General features: G+C 37.5%; 1 protein-coding gene across 3 annotated transcripts; it reads right to left on the bottom strand.

Annotated features, from left to right (window-relative positions):
* Positions 1-710: 710 nt before the first annotated feature.
* LOC144084078 (NAD kinase-like) lies at positions 711-19,812 on the bottom strand. 3 transcript variants are annotated; one of them, XM_077612376.1, is made up of 12 exons: positions 19,644-19,812; positions 18,930-19,084; positions 15,061-15,144; positions 6,239-6,368; positions 6,067-6,175; positions 5,327-5,412; positions 5,150-5,252; positions 4,959-5,077; positions 4,198-4,297; positions 3,110-3,267; positions 1,793-1,875; positions 711-1,602 (listed from the first exon to the last, which is right to left on the bottom strand). In XM_077612376.1, exons 2-12 carry the CDS (start codon positions 19,076-19,078, stop codon positions 1,455-1,457), a joined length of 1,269 nt encoding a protein of 422 aa, XP_077468502.1. In that variant the 5' UTR covers positions 19,079-19,084; positions 19,644-19,812; the 3' UTR covers positions 711-1,454. The 3 variants fall into 3 exon arrangements, with proteins under 3 accessions (XP_077468502.1, XP_077468513.1, XP_077468522.1); XM_077612387.1 differs by having other exon boundaries at positions 18,930-19,080; positions 19,644-19,784; XM_077612396.1 differs by lacking the exons at positions 15,061-15,144; positions 18,930-19,084; positions 19,644-19,812 and adding an exon at positions 10,993-11,318.
* Between the last annotated feature and the right edge of the window lie 609 nt (positions 19,813-20,421).

The following is a 20,421-nucleotide window of genomic DNA, read 5'->3' as shown; positions in this document are numbered from 1 at the left end:
AAAGACCGGCGACCAAAAGACCGGCGACCAAAAGACCGACGGCCAAAAGACAGACGACAAAACAAGGTAAAACAACATGGTCTACGCATCAATAAAAGCCAACAATGGCCATGAGCAGTTTCACTGAGCCGACGTGTGAGTGTATAAGAGTTTGTATTGGACATGCGTTGTCCCTTTAAGAAGCTATGTCAGTCAGCGTCTTAACAAGTTCTCCAACAAAAAACAATAAAAGTCCGGGAAATTTGGAGCTTTTCTTTAGCCTAATAATTAGTAGGGCATTAAGTATGACTAAATAGTAATTCACAGTGTGTATTTAGGGAATTTGAGCAACGATTTAAATGGTAAATATCAATAACCTTCCGGGCGACCAAAAGACCGGCGACCAATCGACCGTGTACCAAAATTTCGTACCTAGAGACATTCGTAAGTAAAGGTATAACTGTACATTTTTATACGCTTTGAAAAGGTGTTTCGTAGAACGAAATAAAAAACAAAAAAACAACCACTTCCTGGAAACAGGCGCAATCGCGCCTATTTGTTTTGAAACATTATACACACTTCCTTGAGAAATATTTCGGGAAAACCACTTACCGACACAGGTTGAACCAGTGGCCGGATGTACTGTGGCTGAACTCTGATGCATGAACGCGTGGACCCTAAACTTTGTACAAAAATGTTGCTTCCTGGTTCAAAAAAAACAACCCAAATAGTTAAAAAGGAGTAGCAAACTGATTTATTTTCCCCGTTGACACACTGTAAACTGGTTAATAAAACATATTCCACAAAATACATCTTATCAAAGCGGCACATTATATATATATATAAGTACATACTTTGAGTTTAAGAGCTCAGTTGGTCCTCTTTGCTCATATATTTTCATTCCAATGCAACATTCCCATGGAAGATGGAACGTTGCCCTGGTGACAAGATATTTCAAGTTAGGCCACATGGCTACTTTCACTATGGCTTGGAGGTCGAAAAATATCTCCAGACTATAAGAAATTGCCCATGTGTGATGATCACTATTAGCAATAAACTACATGTGCGCGTGGCTACTGCAAAACCGAAAGAAATGGTGAAAAGTGATTGTATTTTTTTTTAAGGCACAGTTTGCAATGCTGGCTCACTTTTTCACACAATCAAATTCATGAAGATGTGACAAAATGAGATATGGCCACTAAAGTGCAAAAACCCTTAATTGGATAGAAGTATAATTTACAGAAAGAACCCCCACCCGTTTAGAGTCATATTAGAATGATACGTTTTTCCCCAAATTGGGAAAATGGATGATAAAAAAACCATTTCAATTTTCGGGGGTGGTTAAAGTCTTACATCTTTTCGCTTTTGTAAAACGATGCTGGTTTCTTGGTATAAAGTTTTAAATAGAAATCTGCTAAAAAATAAAATGGAAAAAAGGGGAACGTCAACAAAACGTGACGGTAAAAACCAAGATCTCAGAAGTCGTCGTCCTCCGAGCTGAGGTAGTTCTGCTTCTTCCTCACATTCCAGTGTAAACACTGGGCCAGGCTCTCGAACCAGTCGTTGACCGGGTTGCGGAAGCAGATACAAGGAACGGGGAAGCAGGAAGTTGTGATGCTGATACTGAAAAAAAAAAAAGAGTAAAAATCAGATAGTGACGCAATGCGTGGTGGTTGCCTAACTTTTGCGGTGAAGCAATATTGGCATTTCTACAAGGATTTTAAACAGGGCGAGTCATAAGTTGCTGTGAAAGGGGAACCTGGCCACCCTTGCGAGTAATTCTAAACCTTATTGTGTCAGAATGTGGACCGACCTGTCGCCGTGACAGATTTCCTGCCGACGTCTTCCGTCGAACGACACCCAGGCCGTGTTTCGGGCTTCGCGTGACAGCATTATCTAAGAAGAAGAAGGAAAAAAAAATAAAACTAAACATAGTTTCTGTCCAAATCCAACTGTCATATTTAGAGGAGCAGAATCGGGTAAAAAAAAAAAACAGTTTCTGTCCAAATCCAACTTTCATATTTAGAGGAGCAGAATTGGGTTTAAAACAAAACAAAACAAAAAAAACAGTTTCTGTCCAAATCCAACTTTCATATTTAGAGGAGCAGAATTGGGTAAAAAAATAATAATAATAAAATAAACAGTTTCTGTCCAAATCCAACTTTCACATTTAGAGGAGCAGAATCGGGTTTAAAAAAACAAAAAACAAACAAAAAAAAACAGTTTCTGTCCAAATCCAACTTTCATATTTAGAGGAGCAGAATTGGGTAAAAAATAAAAAATAAACAGTTTCTGTCCAAATCCAACTTTCATATTTAGGGGAGCAGAATTGGGTTTAAAAAACAAAAAAAAGTTTCTGTCCAAATCCAACTTTCATATTTAGAGGAGCAGAATTGGGTAATTTTTAAAAAAAAATAAAAAAATAAACAGTTTCTGTCCAAATCCAACTTTCATATTTAGAGGGGCGGAATCGGGTAAAAAACAGATTGGGTTTTTAAAATGTATTTGGGTGCCATTTGACTGGGGACTGGGAGATAGTCGCTGCCAACCCTCCTAGCCAAAGTGGATTGGACGTCTACTGCCGTCAATGGCAGTAAAACATGATCACCCATCGCCAGCCTTTACAGTTAATAAGGAATTGATGCCTATAACTGTCAATGGCAGTGAGAGTTGAGGGCTACAAATCACAAAATAATCAATCTTTCTGGATTCTGCATAAAATAAATATACAGTAATCCCTCGATTATCATGTCTTCACTTATCGCATTTTTTTTAGCGATTTTATTCCGCTATCAATTATTATTATTATTATTTTAAGTTGATACAAATGTGAAAATCCACACTCAAACTCGTAAGCGGAAGCCACTTTTGCTACTAGGACTACGCACTGAAAAAAAGAAGTTATATAGGGGTGACCCTACTTCGCAGTTTTTCAATCATCGCGGACATGTCTGGTCTACATTAACTGCGATATTCGAGGGATTACTGTACATTACTATACGATATATTTATATTTACACAAGTGGAACAAACATTGCAGAACAAAGACAAAATGTCCAACAATAATATAAAAGCCAAGAAAATCCCAATCAAGAGAGAACATGTCAGCCTGAGAGCGAGTGTGCCACACCTTCAACTCCACTCCGGCGGGCACCACGATGGGTCTAAAGGAGAGAGAGTGAGGGCAGATGGGAGTGATCATGATGGCTGGCACGTTGGGGTGGATCATGGAGGCTCCCGCAGCCACGGCGTAGGCTGTACTGCCTGTTGGCGTGGACACGATCACACCTGTACGAAAAAAGATATTTCCCGGATTCGTTATTTTATTTTAAAATGGTCACAGTGGCATTGCGTCTTGCTTGACAAACTCCCTTCACTCCGGTGGCCTCCTATTGGCTGATTCCCAACAACTCTCCATGTTTTTGTTTGTTTGTTTGTTTGTTTTTTGAAGGTGGTTAAAGCAACTATGTTCTTTATTTAAGATGACTGGTGCAAATAAAATGAAAAAGCACGTCTTATATTGCAAGTTCTATTAAATGCTAAGTTGTTTGGAACTCGTGTTTTGAAGTTGTTTAGATGTGTGCGATGCACCTGCACGTATAGAAAACGTTTTTTGCATGTTATTTATTTGAATACATTAATAAATCATTTTCTTATCCTTTTCTCTTATTGTTGTGTTTCCCACATCTTTTATACAAATTGTGACACTTTGATCATTTTAAAATCTTTTTTGCTAGTTTTTTTCAGGACTGTCGAACAAATGAGAGAATTTACATATAAAATACTGCTCTATTTACGAAAAATCCAAGTTACGAAAGAACCAATTCATTTTGTAATTACCAGTTCAACTGAATTTCCTGTTTTTTTATTTATAGATTCAAGATTTATGGTTGTATTTTGCCATTTCAAGTGGGTTAATATACCAGTGTGGCAATTTTGATCATTTAATCCACCTGCCTTTGTTGATTGTCAAGTTTAATGTGGAAGCCTAAAAAGTGTGCAACAGGCTGCTGCCTTTTTTTAATTATCATTCACGCTGATTGCACGTATGATGAAATGCATCAATTCACTGTGTTGCATCTACGAGTTGTTTTGAAATACCAGTGTGTCAAGGTGTAAAGCAGGTTTTACACCATCATGGAAAGTCACACCTATGCCAAGTTTACCAAGCTATGAGGACAAGTACCTAGCAGGAAAAAACAAAATGTCCTTGCTCACCATCTCCCTGCACTGTAGTTATGAGGTGTCCATCCAGGAAGAGGTCCACATTGGAGAGGTAGGAGGAGGGGCCTCTGTCCACCACCACCTCGTTCAGCACCTGAAATATACACCAAAGAAGAATGTGATAACTCTTTCCACAAATGGCAAATGTTCCTATGTATCATATATGGGCAAACGTCAGTTTCATTTCATTGGGGGATGAAAATTAAAGTAAATGCAACTATTATTTTTTTCTAATGTGAAAGCAGATGTTTGCAAATGTTCTAAAAAAATCTGTGACTTTATTCTGATTTCATAATTTTTTAACAAAGAAAAATAAATCAATTTAAATAAAGTTTATTTTTAAATAACCGTCCCCATATATAGTAGTTTTTTTTTAAATGACTGCTTTCAGTCTCTTTAAAAGAAATATTCTTTTAATAAAATAAATAGAATATTCACTTTTACTTTTTTTTTTTAACAAGAAATTGTTTTCGCTAAAAGGCCCAAGAGATAATCGGACAATTTTGAGGATAAAATAATTTTTAAATGATTAACTTAAAAGGATTTAAAAATAGATTACCTATCCATTAGTCACCCTAATTCAAAACAACATATGTGACATTTAATAACGGAACTTTTGAGCTCCAAATAGACTAAGCGCTGACTCATATTGATGTCATCGACGACTCTAGGAGTTTCCTGATTCAAAGAGTACGTAAACAAACGTGTTCCGTTTGATCTTTTCACGTGGCGTTCCTCCAGTTTTCAATCATTACCTGATAATTGGTGGCTTTGTGGCTGCTGTCCACTTCACCATTGGTCAAAATGACGCCCTTTTCCCTCTCCCAGTTCACACGCACTTTCAAGCGACTGCGCAGAACTATGGCAGCATTACCTACAAACAACGCGGAGTCCAATCAGCTTTTCATTTTCTTTGGAACGTGGACCCCGGCGGCTCATACGGCACCTTCGATGATTTGAGTGACCTGAGACTGATAGGTGTCAAACTTGAAAGGTGTCAAGAAGCCAAGAGAGCCCAGATGGAAGGCCATCACCGGGGGGACGCTTTCCTGCATGGCAACAAAAACGCAGGATCCAATGAGAAGCCGTCATTATGATAAACAAAAACAAGATGGAGTTCTACCTGGAAGAGTGACGACGCATACAGTAAAGTTCCGTCTCCACCGAGACAAATGATGAAGTCCACACGGTTGGAAATGTCATCGAGATCTATCAAAAGCAGACACCAAAGGATATGTATTGTAGTAGTGTGTAAGAGAAGAAGAAAAAACATACCAAGACACCTATTGATGGCAATAGATATCCACAAAGTTAAAAAACATGAGTATAGTGACTCCTGATCAATGTTCCCTCTAATTTTTTGTTTGTCTGGGCAGAAAGACAACCTCCCTGAGTACACTGAGTACCGGTGTGAGCAACATCATCATTGCTCGCTATGGGCACACACCAGTATCACACCTGCCATAAGAAGGTGTATGTCTACTACACAAAAATGATTTAGTAATAATAAAATGTAATGATTAATATCTATTAAAAAATTTTAAAAAGGGATTTTTATTTTGTGCGCTCCTTATGATTTGCTGTGCGCAGAGAAGACGAGAGTAGTGCGCAATTGCGCACACACGCATCTTAGAGGGAACATTGCTCCTGATCTTTTGTTAAATTAGTTTTTTGTGTGTAACTGCTCACATGGCAAAAGAAAAAATGCCAGATTCACCAATTTTTCCGTTTTTTTTAGTTGGAGATGTGTATGTCCTCGCCAAGAACGCTAACAAAAAAAACAAAGCGAGTGACATCTTGAGCCCTCCCACCCTGCGGTCTAAAGACAGATTTTGAATTGAGTGAACTGTGAGTGTCTTCTACCTTCTCTGAAAGTACAGAATTTCTTCGTAAGGGTCCCAAAATTGTCATCACAAGAAATGGCTGGGTCCTCCAGAACCTTCTTTTCCACATAAACGATCATGTTTTTGACCTAAAATACATGAGGAGTGGCATAAATGGCTCCCCAAGATTCAGAATGTAATCTCGGCCATACCTCAGTGAGAAAGATGCAAAGATCCTTAAAAGGCTGGAGCAAGGTAGCATCTTGAATCTTCTTGATGACAAGAACACTCTTGGGCGGCGTGTTCCACGTCAGCCGCTGGGTGGCGGGGTCCTGGATGTGCCTGGTAAACATGTAAACATAAACTTTAACAACAGGCTAACGTAAGCCTACTTAAGAAGATAAAGCGTATCCAAGCTGCAGTGTGTTGCCGCTATCCTATTAGAGCCATTGGCTTAAGGTCTGCAGCAAAATCCCGTGCGGTCAGCAAACTCTGACGAGGCCTGGGGGCTATTTTTGGCCAAAATTTGACAATGATAAAACAATGTCTTTGTTGCAGGTTGTTTTTAAAATCTTCCGATGGCAAGATTTGTGAGTAACCTTAACAGAAAATATTGAACAAATTGGGCAATTTACAGTAATAGTTCAAAATGTTGTCCTTGTATCTCAAAATCGGAAATGTTTAGTATTGGGTAGAGGCGTGTGCGGTCGAATGGTCGCCGGTCTTTTGGTCGCCCCGACCGCAACAACGGGCGACCAAAAAACCGGCGACAAAACAAGGTAAAACAACACGGTCTACGCATCAATAAAAGCCAACAATGGCCATGAGCAGTTTCACTGAGCCGACGTGAGTGTATAAGAGTTTGTATGTATATGCGTTGTCCCTTTAAGAAGCTACGTCAGTCAGGGTCTTAACAAGTTCTCCAACAAAACACAATAAAAGTCTGGGAAATTTGGAGCTTTTCTTTAGCCTAACAATTAATAGGGCATTAAGTATGACTAAATAGTAATTCGCAATTTGTATTTAGGGAATTTGAGCAACGATTTAAATGGTAATTATTACTTACCTACCGGGCGACCAAAAGACCGGCGACCAAAAGACCGGCGACCAATCGACCGTGTACCGGGTAGAGGTGATTATTATAAACATTAACTTGAGCATTCCAGGTATACCAACGACCACATGGGCCAAAAGACAAAACTAACGTTCAAATCCAGGTCGGTCCACCGGTGTGGCATTTGCATGTTCTCCCGGGCCTGCGTGGGTTTTCTCCGGGTACTCCGGCTTCCTCCCACATTCCAAAAGAAATGCGTGGTAGGCTGATTGAACACTCTAAATCACATGTGTTAAAGTGGCGGCCCGGGGGCCAAATCTGGCCTGCCGCATCATTTTGTGTGGCCCGGGAAAGTAAATCATGAGTGCCGACTTTCTGTTTTAGGATCAAATTAAAATGAAGAGTATAGATGTATATTAAATTTCTTGATTTTTCCCCTTTTTAAATCAATAATTGTAATTTTTTAATCCATTTTTTCTGTGTTTTTAGTTCAAAAATCATTTTGTAAAATCTAAAAAAATATATAAAAAAAGTTAAAATAAACATTGTTTTAGATCTATAAAAACTGAATGTTCAGGGCTTTTAATCCAGTTCTTTTTATCCATTTATTTAAAAAAAATCTAAATATTGTATCTAAAATGGTCCGGCCCACGTGAAATCAAGTTGACGTTAAAGCGGATCGCGAACCAACCCGAGTCTGACACCCCTGCTCTAAATTGTTCCTAGGTATGAGTGTGAACGTGAATGGTTGTTTGTCTCCTTGTGCCCTGCGATTGGCTAGCCACCAATTCAGGGTGTCCCCCGTCTCTGGCCCTGAGTCAGCTGGGATAGGCTCCAGCGCCACCTGCGACCCTAGTGAGGATAAAGCGGTTCAGAAAATGAGATGAGATTTTCCAAACTCATTTAGAATTGGGAAAGAACTGGATTAAAAAAAACAGATTTTGGGCAACTTAACTTTCTCATACGGCCTTCAACTCAGTCGAAAGGCAACTTTGCTTCAAGTGATTATTATGAGAACTGCATTCCATTAAAATCGTTACAAAAACCATATAATTTAGCGCCATGAAATAGCTCTTTTTTATGTTTACCTCAAGGCCAATTGAAATGTTGCATATTAACGTCAGCACCACGCTGTGACATTTGGACTGGTCACATGTGGGCTCGTATCCGATTAAACCTGACCGGAAACAATCAATGACTCAAGCTTTTTAAGATGTACCCTGCGATTGGCTAGCGCTAATGACAATAAAAAATTGTAGAAAATGTATAGATGCATACGCAAGAGGCAAACGTTCTCGGTTTGCAAGAGATTGAATGGCTTTGTGTGTTTAATTAGATTAATCGTCGGTGTATATTTGCTAAATTAGCCCGCCGTGAAGCGCCTGGCTGTAAACAATCACAGCTGCTTTCACCCTTTGACAGGATGACAAGAATGTTCCCTTAGGGCTCAATTCAGTCCCATTAAAAATGTGAGCTGAGAGAAAGCTTCTGTTCCAATTTCCAAACCTCAAGTAGAACGGCGTTCCAAATCGCCCACGCGAAAAGGTGAACTGGCATTCGTGTACACCCAACAGAAAGAAAGCCACACCAAAACAGGTACAGTAACATAAGTGTGTGGTTATTTGCCTATTTGCCTCAGTACTTCATGTTTAAGTGTAGAGTAACAGTGCTCGCTACCGTTGTATAGTCAACAGTGCCCCCAAAATAACAACATTTTTCACGTGTAATAGAAAAATGTACATTATATTGATAAATCATCAATCAAATCATCTGATTGACACACATTTTTCTCCATATGGAGATGCTAAATAAATGGTCGCCTTGGAATAATGCAGCGATGGCAGAAAAAAAACCAACAGGAATTTTGTGGGAACGTTTAAACCGTAAAGCGAAAACCAAATCAAGTCTGTCACGTGATCTAGATGTTTACTAGTATGGATTCTGGGGGGGGGGGGGGAGTACTTTCATTCCCATATGTCACTCCTTAACGCACAGGTGTCAAAGTGGCGGCCCGGGGGCCAAATCTGGCCCGCTGCATCATTTTGTGCGGCCCGAGAAAGTAAATCATGAGTGCCAACTTTCTGTTTTAGGATCAAATTCAAATGAAGAGTATAGATGTATATTACATTTCCTGATTTTCCCCATTTTAAAATCAATTATTGCAATTTTTTAATCCAGTTTTTTTTCTTTTGTGTTTCTAGTTCAAAGCGCATTTTGTAAGATCTAAAAATAAATATAGATATTTTCCGTTTTCCACTTTAATATTGAACATCATTAAAAAATATATTTTGTTTCCATTTGAAATGAAAAACATGATTAAAATAAATTTTCCATTACTAAGAAAAAAAAGCTCAAATAAACATTGCTTTAGATCTATAAAAACGGACTATTTGGGGATTTTGATCCAGTTCTTTTAATCCAATTTAAAAAAAAATATCTAAATATTAGATCTAAAATGGTCCACATAAAATGGAGTTGACGTTAATGTGGCCCGCGAACCAATCCGAGTTTGACACCCCTGCCTTAACGCAACAAATATACAATAAATATGGTCACTACTCATTGTCACGCCATCGTGTGTGTTTTTGACGTGTCTAATGAAAAAATACTTCATTATATACTTCATTTTACAGGCATTTTATACAGTCAAGCTGCATGCAATTCTCATTCACCTGGAATTGTATGTAGTGCAATTTATCCAATAAAAAAAAGACTGGAATTTCTTTGAAAACCATAACAAAATACAAATAAAAATGAATAATGACAAACTTACACTAACAACTCATGCTTTGAAAAGATGCACACATTACTGATTTCCTTGACATTTGGTAGAGTACATTTGGATAAAGTCAAATGCTATGGCACAATCTACCCATGCCAATCAAATTGTCCCCGCCCCATTTTTTGTCTCATGAACCGGGAAATAACCGGTTCACAAATACCTGAATAAATAAACAGCAATAATCGGCAACCTGTCTGGCATGAACTCGATACTATTTATTTTTAACTCCGTGACGGCGATTAACGTCCAATACATTCCGACTGGGCAGTAAAACGAGATCAACCTCCTATTTCTCACGGCTAGGACGTGTCTCGCCATCGATTGCAGCCACATGAATGAAAAGAGACGAGTACATTGAGTAAATCAGCATGATTTCAAAGAAAAAGTTAGCATTTCAAACAGAGGCAACCTCTGATCCATTCACAAAGCACTTTCCACTGAAGACCTGAACCAAACACACACACATACGCAAAAAACACACACTTTTCAACAGTCCAGACCTAAAACAACACCACCACAAGCAGAGTTCACCATTTTTCACTTCTTTGAAGTTAATATTTTACCTGTCTTCCATATTCTGACTAGGACTGCCACAAATGATATGTATTAATCTGCTCTTAAATTTTAAGAAATGCGCAGAGAAAAGTGTGACTAAGAATTTTATGTTATTACATAAATGAATTACGTTTTCCAGCGGAATAGCAGATATTTGCAACAATGAAAAAGCCCATTACGAAAAATCATGTACTTAAAAAAAATCTTTTAACATAAAAATATGAAAAATACATTAAAATAAATATGTACTGCATTTCTCGTCGCATTTTGGGTAGGGCAAATTTATCGGAAATCAAGACCAAAATTACGTCAAAGTAACAATAGTAAAATAGAGATCAAAGGGCTAAATAAATAAGCTTTTCAGATAAATATAGCCTAAAAAAACAACAGGTGTCAGTGGTCAGAGAGAGGAAAAAAAAAAGGTATGATTTAAAAAAATTAAAAAAATAAAGTGCGCCTTATAGTCCGGAAAATGCGGCAGTTAAAAGAAAAATGTAGATTCACCGACTCTCAAAATACTTATGAATAAGATCATGATCAGCCAATTCATGGTGGGATCTGAAATTGATGCTTACCATTTCCACACTTTGTTCTCCTTGCTTCCCGGCGCGTCCTGAAGTACCACCTTCATGGCTGTACACATGTGACCCTGACGGCTCTAGCTTCAAGCTACTGACTCAGCTGGAGAACGGGGTCCCCCGACGGCGGCAACTCATCGCAACTTCAGGAAACCCCTTGAATTGGCCAATTCCTCTATCCAAACAGAGAGCCGCCGCACGCGCGAGCCTCCGTCCGGGCAGCTGACGACTTTGAAAAGCTCGACTCCCGACGGCTATATTTGTCCCAGTGAAGCTTTAACACTAAACCCTGCCGGTGCGTTCTGCTGCTGAATCAAACCTCTTGCTTGTTTTTAAGCTTCCTCTCAGCCAGACCCACTAGGTTCTCTACTGAGCATGCTCCGTTCAGGGAAGGGCTTGCCTGCATTTTTTTTCACAACAGGTGAGTTTACCAGGGCACAGTTAAAGGTGCAGCATTTCCCGTAAGTACTTTATCTACAAGGATAGGCAGTTTTAGGACACTTTTTCCCCAACCTTTTTTTGGCACGCTTTTTGCTCATTGAAAAAATCCCAAGGGAAACCACCATCTGAAAATCTTTTAACTTAAAACTATGTTGCCTATATTAACAATAGTCATTCCGATCAAAGTTTTATCAGCAGGAATCACACAAAGCTACCAAAATTATTCCAAAATCAAATTTTTCACACTGACCTAATGTCAACAAAAGTTGATGTCTGCAACTTCCGGTTCAAGTGATGCCAAAAATAAATAATGTCATGTTTTTAATCGCATAATTTTATGACTTTTCCTCCAAATATTGCTAAAAACTCCTAAAATTATGCAAAAAAAGTGCTCACACAGACATTAGATTAAATTATATTAGGTTAGATTAGATTATAACTTTATTTCATCCCGTATTCGGGAAATTTCCTTGGTTGCAGTAGCAATACAGACACACAAGACATTGTAGACCTAGTTAAAAAATAATAATAATAACTTCCGGTTAATGTTAGAGAAAAATAAGCAACAAAATGACTGTTTCACAATTTAAATCTTGTAATAGTATAATCTATAATTTAAACTTCATCATATTTTGCTTTTAACCTTGCAAAAGTTACATTTTAATCTCGTTATAGTCAATTTTTCTCTCTGAATATTACATTGTTTGACTTTTTGCAATTTCCCGCGGCACACCTGACCATTGTTCACGGCGCAGTGGTTGGGAAACATTGGTTTAGAAACAGGAAAACAGGAGAGGTTAAAAAAATGTGTGCTAATGAGTTTCAAAACAAGTCTGCCAAAAGACAACTGAATGCATCATTAAGTAAACAAGTTGATTTTTGTCAGGAGACAAAACTCTCGGCAAGAGGAAGTAAATTATTTCATGACTTTAAGTAATTGTGTAACATTTAAACGTAGGTGGAAAATGAGCCACCTTTGTATAAATGTCAAAAGATTAATTGGATAAAAAGACACAATCCATCAAAGGAAATAGCTCATCATCACCTTAAAAAAAATCAAAACAAAAGCTACGCACGTCGTGCTATCGTCAAAGACTGTTGGGTGAAACCGTGCCAAGAAATACTGGGGATTTGTGGGGGTGAGGATTCTAGAAACGTCAATTATGTCAGAAAAGAGCAATTGGGGAAATCAGCGCATGATTGTTGTTGGTAGCGGTGTATGTTGCCTCATATCTGGCGATATGATTCACAAGTCACAATTTGATTCCATCGCGATGCTGCATGCGATTTTTCTTTGGGAAAGAAAAAACTAATCAAAAATAAAGAAAAAAAGATATATACTATATATATATATGTATATTTAATTGAAAAATTAAAAACGCGTCAAATTTTAAATTTAAAATAAAGAAAAAAAGATATACTATATATATGTATATTTAATTGAAAAATTAAAAATGTGTCAACATGTAAATGGGCTGGCAGTGATTTAACATTATTTAATCCCAATAACGGGAATAGATGACCAATCTCTTTGTGCAGAAGGTACCTCATGATACAACATGCTCGTCATACAACATGCTCGTGCTAGGACGAAAATTCAGATCGAATAATTCGCTCGCGATACAATTAAAATTTCGAGATGCGACGAAGCCAGGTGGCCATGACATGAGAGGCTGTTTATCATTGTAGCGCACTGTCTTTTTTTGCTGCATCTCTTTCGTGTATAACTACTATATCTACGAGGACTGAACGATTTATTCAGACGAGTTTCGACCAGGAAACGCACAACGCGCATGCGCGGGCAAAAAAAGGGCTTTCTGGGTAATAAAGTATACTCGTGCACACAACACCCATAGGCAATGGCACCCTTTCTCAGAATAAAACTTCATTACCCACAACCAATACGTGGGTAAGCCCAGCTGTTGCATTTCCTGTTATTTCTTCCTTAGTCTGATAGCTCCCGCGATCGCTCATTCAAGACTACTTCTCGTTGGCAAGTGGTCGTGCGTTATCTTATTGTGAGGACATTTGTGTGCATCATTTTCGGAATATTTTGAAGGCAATACAACAGCAAACAGTCCATCGATAGCGAACGTGAGGGTGGAGGCGTGGCAAACCGCTAACCCGGAAAACGGAGGTAACAAAAGATTAAGACAAAACTAGAATTCAGTTTTGTGTAAAGTTACATTAAACGTATGTTTGAGTGTGTCTGTATATATTTATCCAAGTTAATTTAAATTTGTTTGTTCGGTTACGAGTGCGTTGCCGTGGATAAAGTCCCCCCAAACAGCCCCCCCTCCGCCTCCGTGTGTGTCGTTGTCTCTCCCCTCCGCAAAATGCGTCTAATTTTACATCTATTAAACACATTTTATTACTATTAAACCACTCGTTATTTATTACTTTGTCAATATATGGCGAATTAGAAGAAATAAAACATATTTTCCAATCAAATATCCTGTTTTGGGTGTTTTTTCAGAGGGTTGGAACTAATTAATTTGTTTTCAATTCATTTCAATGGGAAACGTTAGCTCAAGTTACGAAAAGCTCGACATACGATCTCAGTCTCGGAACGGATTACGATCGTATGTCGAGGTACCACTGTAAACACAAAAGTTTGATTCATTTTCATGCAGAATTTTTCCCCAGTTACCAGAAAAGACAGATGAGGTGTTATTAAATATTTCCGCAGCCACAAACTTGTAGCGACAAGACCAGAGAACGACGCTCTCCTTGTGTGGTTATAATTACGATCCTTAGAACCAGGTCTTATAAGATTTCCATTAAACTGTCAGAGTTGAAAAGGATTTATAAGAAGAAAATTAAAAAATAGGATTCTTACGTGAGAAGAAGAATGGAGAAAAAAAAGACTAAACTTTTCACAATATTTGGCTCATAATAGGCTCATTATTGTGATTCAGTTTAGGGTGCGGCTGGACATCAGAGTAACAAAAGTCAATGGCTGGAACACAAAGTGAAGGTAAAAAAAAAGACATAAATAAATAAAAATAAAGAGGTTACCGTTTACAACTATCACCACCACACCCATTCCATAGAGAGTCAAGGAAAGCTTCTCCTTAAACTTTTGTTTCCAGTTTACCCAAAAGAACAAAGCATTGTGGGCCATGCTGACACAGCAGTTTTTCAGTAGGAGAACAATTCAACTTGTGTTAAGCAATATGGTACTGGGACAATCATATTCTGTGTTTTTTTTCCTCAACTTAAATCCTATGTGAACTAGTTTAGTTTTTAACTACAATTGTATAGAGGCCCAAATTCTCCATCAATCTAGTTTGTCATTTGTGGTTAATCAACTAGCAAAATCATTGGAAATTGTCTTAAACTTTAAAAACACTCTTCCGCCTTTAAGTCACTCAAAGTGCGTTTACGTACTAATGAAAAAAAGAACGTCACCAGGGCTGGGATTCGAACCCACAACCTCTGGGTTGGGAAATGACGACATTATCACTAAGTTACCAAGTGACATCCTAACAAAACACAGTTTTTTCCAATTATGAAAATCAGAAGTCATGAAAAAAAGTCATGCAATTATTTTCTCAAAAATGATAAAATAGGTTAAGTTAGATCGAAAATGCAAATAAAAACAAAATGTTCTACTGTACTTACATTACTGCGTGTGGATTCTGTAGCATGCATGCCTTTGGGCCAAATGTAGTCACAGGGCTTGGTCCGTGTAGCGATTGGTTTCTCCTGAAGACGAAAACAAGTGTCAGACAATAAAGACAAAATTAAAAGAAAAGTCTTTTTTTTCCAGAAGTGAGTAATGCAAAACAAAAAAAATTCAGGAATTGCTTAACCGAATAAATCAAGAAGTTGCCAAAAGAAGAAAGTATGTACATGCTCTATTTCTAATGCCTTCCAATAAAAGTTCTTTAGTTAATAGCTAATAGAGTGTTCAATTAGGTGCATAAATTCAGTATTAAGTCTAAAATTTTAATCGTTCATTCATTTTCCAAATCGCTTATCTTCACGATGGCCGCGGCGGTGTGTTGCAGGCTATCCAACCCAACTATGGGCCCTGAATCGATGGCACAATGTGACGAACAACCAATCCCAACACCCCGGGACAATTTAGAGTACTCTACCAGCATATCATGCAAATTTTGCGGATGTGGGATGAAACCGGAGTTCCCGGAAAAAACCCACGCAAGCCCGGTGAGAACATGCAAACTCCACACAGGGAAGAACCACCTGGGATCGAACCCTCGGCCGCAGAACTAACCACAGAATCCATAAATATATTTTTATATTATATATATTTTTATTTTATTTTTTTAATTTATTTTTTTTAATATTATATTATATTATATTTTATTGTATTTATTTTAATTTATTTATTTTATTTTATTTATTTTAATTTATTTATTTTAATTTATTTATTTTAACTTATTTATTTTAACTTATTTATAGTAATTTATTTATTTTTATTTCTTTATTTATTATTTATTTTGTATTTATTTTTATGAAAATGATCCTCACATTAAATTGAATGTCTATCATCATCAAATGAATTAAGACATGTTGGCTTTCTGCATGGCAAAAAAGGGCCAATGAAAATACTCCCAGTGAAGAAATCTCATACTTTTATACCAATTGAGGGCATGGGAAAGTGAGATGAGATGTTCACATTTCACTTCCCCGAAAATTGCTAAAGCTCACCCAGGGAGTTTTTGCAAGATTGACAGTGAACTAATATATACGTATGTGAGCCCTTTCAAGCACGATGCTTCCTATACATGACACTGAGGTGACTACATGAGAATTTGTGCAATGTATGGTGGTGCTGCAACCATGTCACAATTCAGGCTGAGGTGCTTTTGAAAAGACAACCCCTTCTCGCACTGAAGTATCTGCTCAGATTGGGGGCCGTCCCAAAACAAAGAATGACAATAATCTACAGGTGTGTCCCCACTAACAGTCAGATTCACCCATCATCCTTTGTAAAGTAGCGAGTAAACAGACCCAACACAGTAATGCCTACTATAAATATCACTTATTTTATGTCCCGAGCCGATATTCAGTTTTAACGATGTCCCAAATCGAATATTTGTATGGAAGCGAATTAAATCCAAATCAACCCTAATTTATAAATCGGCCAATACCGAGTGCCGATCCGATAACATTGAAATGTATTGAGGAAACAAAATAGCAACCCATGTCTTTTTCCCCCCAATTTGAACAAAGCTGTCCAACATTCAAGCCACATAAGAGGATTACTAGTGAAGCATTTTTTTTTTTGCAAATCAGTTGTGCAGCAAAAAATAAGGTTGGGAACAGACTGTATTTTCTGCACTATAAATCGCACTTTTTTTCGTAGTTTGGCTTTTTGGGGGGCTGTGGTTATCTAAAAAATGTTAAAATGTTACAATAACCTGTGACTATTTTGTCTGTTGTTCCCTATTTTTACTTTAACATTTGTTTGTTTTTGGTTTCTAATAAATTAGAAAATGCCCCCCTAAAAATGCAACCTACACTCCAGTGCTACTTACATTTTTTTCTTTGATTGTGCATTGTTTTTTAAGTGCAACTTATAGTCCGAAAAATACTGTATGTTTAAATATTTGTAAATGATAACATTTAGAGAAATATTTCTCATGAATAAACTTAATTAAAAAATAGTCCAATGTGATAAATGGAGGTCCCTTGATTATGATTTTTAATTTTTTTTCTACTTTTTTTAAACTAATGGTAGTAACAGAACAGCTTCAGAATCAGCTTAATCCAAAAAAATATGAATTGTCATTTACTGCTTACATTATGTTTTGCATTATTTTCATTGGTCTAAAAATATGGGCATCGCACCGGTATCGGCAAAACATATCTTTAAAACATTGGCACAGGGACATCCCTACTTTAAATGCTAAAACGATGAGCAATATTTACGTTTTATTACTGATTTTTTTTGTTGCCTAGAGCAAAGGCGCAGTATTTATGAGAAGAGCACCATCCCTAGGCAGATCATCAAATTTTAATCATCATTTTCTGGGATGAATATAAATAAATAGCTACATCGATTTCGGTTTACCGCTCATTATAAGCGAAACACAACTTGCAAGGAATTTATGTACAGTATTTTCTGGACTATAAGTTGCACTTTTTGTCATCATTTGGCTGGGGGTGCGGCTTGAGTAAAAATATTCACAGATATCTTTTCACGTGTTATTTTAACTTTGTCCTTCAGATGTTGCCATGGTGAACCCGTAGATTCGCCTGTAATTTATAAAAACAAGTGAGAACAAAACTGATTCCTTTTTTTTTCAATGTTTTTGTAAAACATTTCATTCAGGCTGTTGTTGCCTGTATTTTTTTCATCTTCTGGATCTTATCAGATAAAATTCCCACCAAAATGCAGCTTATTCTTTTTTATTCTTTTTTTTTTTGTCTTTCATTTTGCAATTTTTAGCTAGTGCAACTTACGAGTGCGGTAATCTGCCTCCTACTGGCTGACTGAAGGTAAGTGAAAGACAGTGACAGGCAATGTTCCCTCTAATTTTTTGTTTGTCTGGGCAACATCATCATTGCTCGCTATGGGCACACACCAGTATCACACCTGCCATAAGCAGGTGTATGTCTACTACACAAATGATTTAGTAATAATAAAAGGTAATGATTAATATCTATGAATGGGCGGCCCGGCAGATGAGTGGTTTGCGCGTCGGCCTCACAGCTAAAAAAAATAAATAAAAATAAAATAAATATTTTTTTTTTAAAAATTAAAAAATGGGATTTTATTTTGTGCGCTCCATATGATTTGCTGTGCGCAGAGAAGACGAGAGTAGTGCGCAATTGCGCACACGCACAGCTTAGAGGGAACATTGGTGAGAGGTAAGTGATCCGCTCGGGGGTGGTGATGCGATGTATCCATAACGGCAGAATGCCATATTACGAGTCCGAAACTATCACTTATTTAGGTCTTTTGCCGAGAAAACGCACCTTATGGAGAAGCACTACCAATTTCGTCATACGCAGATTCTGGGTTTGATGACAATTAGGCTTTTGTTGTTGATGATGACGACAGGGCCTATGTCCGATTATTATTATTATATTATACCTATAGGCTGAAAAATAGGGCACCATATTTTTGGATTATTAGTCGCCCCATCAATGAGCGAGTTTTTTTCCTTCATAAAATAGGATAATATTTGCATAAAAAGAAAGCCAGGTATTGTCAGGCTCATTCAAGGCTCTTCCTTATTTAAATTTTTAAACAAATGTGGTCAAGCGAGTCTCCAGTTTGAAAGATGAGGTCATGGCTGCCACGTTTCAATGATCAGTTCACAAAGGACTAAAGGGTCGGATTTCAAAGTTCGTGTCTTGAAGAACAGCCACAACCTGAGCGTCCACTTCACAGACTATCAGCTTTGTAAAAATGTACTTGAAATGTCTCAAAAGAAAACCGATATGATTGAAAAGAAATGGCAGGTTATTTTTCATGCCCCTTAAGAGGTTAATGACTAAAAGAGAAGCAATATTACCTGAATTCAGATGAGCTGCTTGCTGCAGAAGTACTCAGACTGCGGTTTTTGCTGCGCCTAGCCAGGCGGGTTCCAGGGATGTTACCTCCATCATGTGTAGACCAGCAATAAGGGGACGTTTTCACTCGCAAATCTTCTCCACTGTCCATCTCTATCTGAAAGGATAAGCCAAGTATAAAAGAATATGCTTAAAATTAAGTTACCTCCACATGGAATGCTCATTATCATGTTTCAGAGACATTGACTGGAGGATGGATGGATGGATTGATTGGACGTCTGCCGGCCGTCATTGGCAACAACAACAACAAAATCAATTAAAAAAACAAGATAAGAAAACAGTATAAAGAGCAATGCAGTAAGCCTAATAAGTATTTTTTTTAAATTGGACCATGTTTTGCAGTTTGATTACAGCTGTTCTAGTTTTATTATGTCCAATAAGTGCGCCTTTGCCAGCTGCTATTACTTACGCTAGCTTCCTTGGATATAATACTTTATGATATAAAAACGCTTGACAAAAGGATTTGTAAAAAAGGTGATTTTGGAGGAAAACGATGAATAAAAGCAAGAAATCTATTCCGAATTGAGAGACGAGCAACAAGTGAATGATACTCTGACCGTGTGATAGTGAGACAGCTAATTCAAGGCTACTTTGCGAGAAAACTTGACAGATTCAGGGCAGGACGGATTAGCATGTTTTTCGCTATGGAAACGTACCTTGTCCTCGCAGCGCTACAATCGGCGAAGCAAATTCGGAGCTTAAACAAGTGTGACAGACTGCAAGGAAGCCTCGCTCAATGGGTATTAACAGCTCACCATCTTAACTTCGTCAACTATAAACACCCATCACTTCCTGGTCGGAACTGGCCAATCAGAGAGCTTTCATTGGTGACGCATTCACTAACTGTTTGGACATTTGGGAATCCTTACAAATCCTTATGTCGCCCGATTTATTTAAAACTATGTTTTTATATTCATGTTTTATAATTTAAGAAAATATGTATTTTTATATATTATGTATTTGAGACTTCAACATTGTCATAAGCCACTGCTGATCACGCCACTTCGTACTTTGTCCATCAGACGGCGAACATGATCGGGTTCAACCTGTGAATTTCCAACCAAAGAGTTAAACAATGAGTTATTAATTAATAAAATTCCCAGAATACATTCCATGACTTATTTTATTTAGAACTATGCATATTTTTGACTTTGATTTTACTAATTTATTAGTATTCAAATTTTTGGGGCCAAAATTCACTCATCCAGTTAACTCATTCACATTTATCGTAAATTTCTATTGCCCATCATAAAATGGATGGAGCCAAAACCAATACCAAAACTAGAATTATCTCGTGGTCTGCTAGTGAGAGAGATGAAAATAAATTGAAACATTAAAATGAAATCATAATGGACGCCTGAATGAGAGAGAGCGTTAACTTGAATAAAATTCCATCTAAGTCACAATACTTTTATTTGGTATACTATCGTGTAA

Source organism: Stigmatopora argus, chromosome 1 (assembly GCF_051989625.1).
Source record: "Stigmatopora argus isolate UIUO_Sarg chromosome 1, RoL_Sarg_1.0, whole genome shotgun sequence".
Classification (NCBI taxonomy): Eukaryota; Metazoa; Chordata; class Actinopteri; order Syngnathiformes; family Syngnathidae; genus Stigmatopora; species Stigmatopora argus.
Note: the sequence above shows the minus strand (reverse complement) of the source record. Positions and strands in the feature narration are given on the sequence as shown.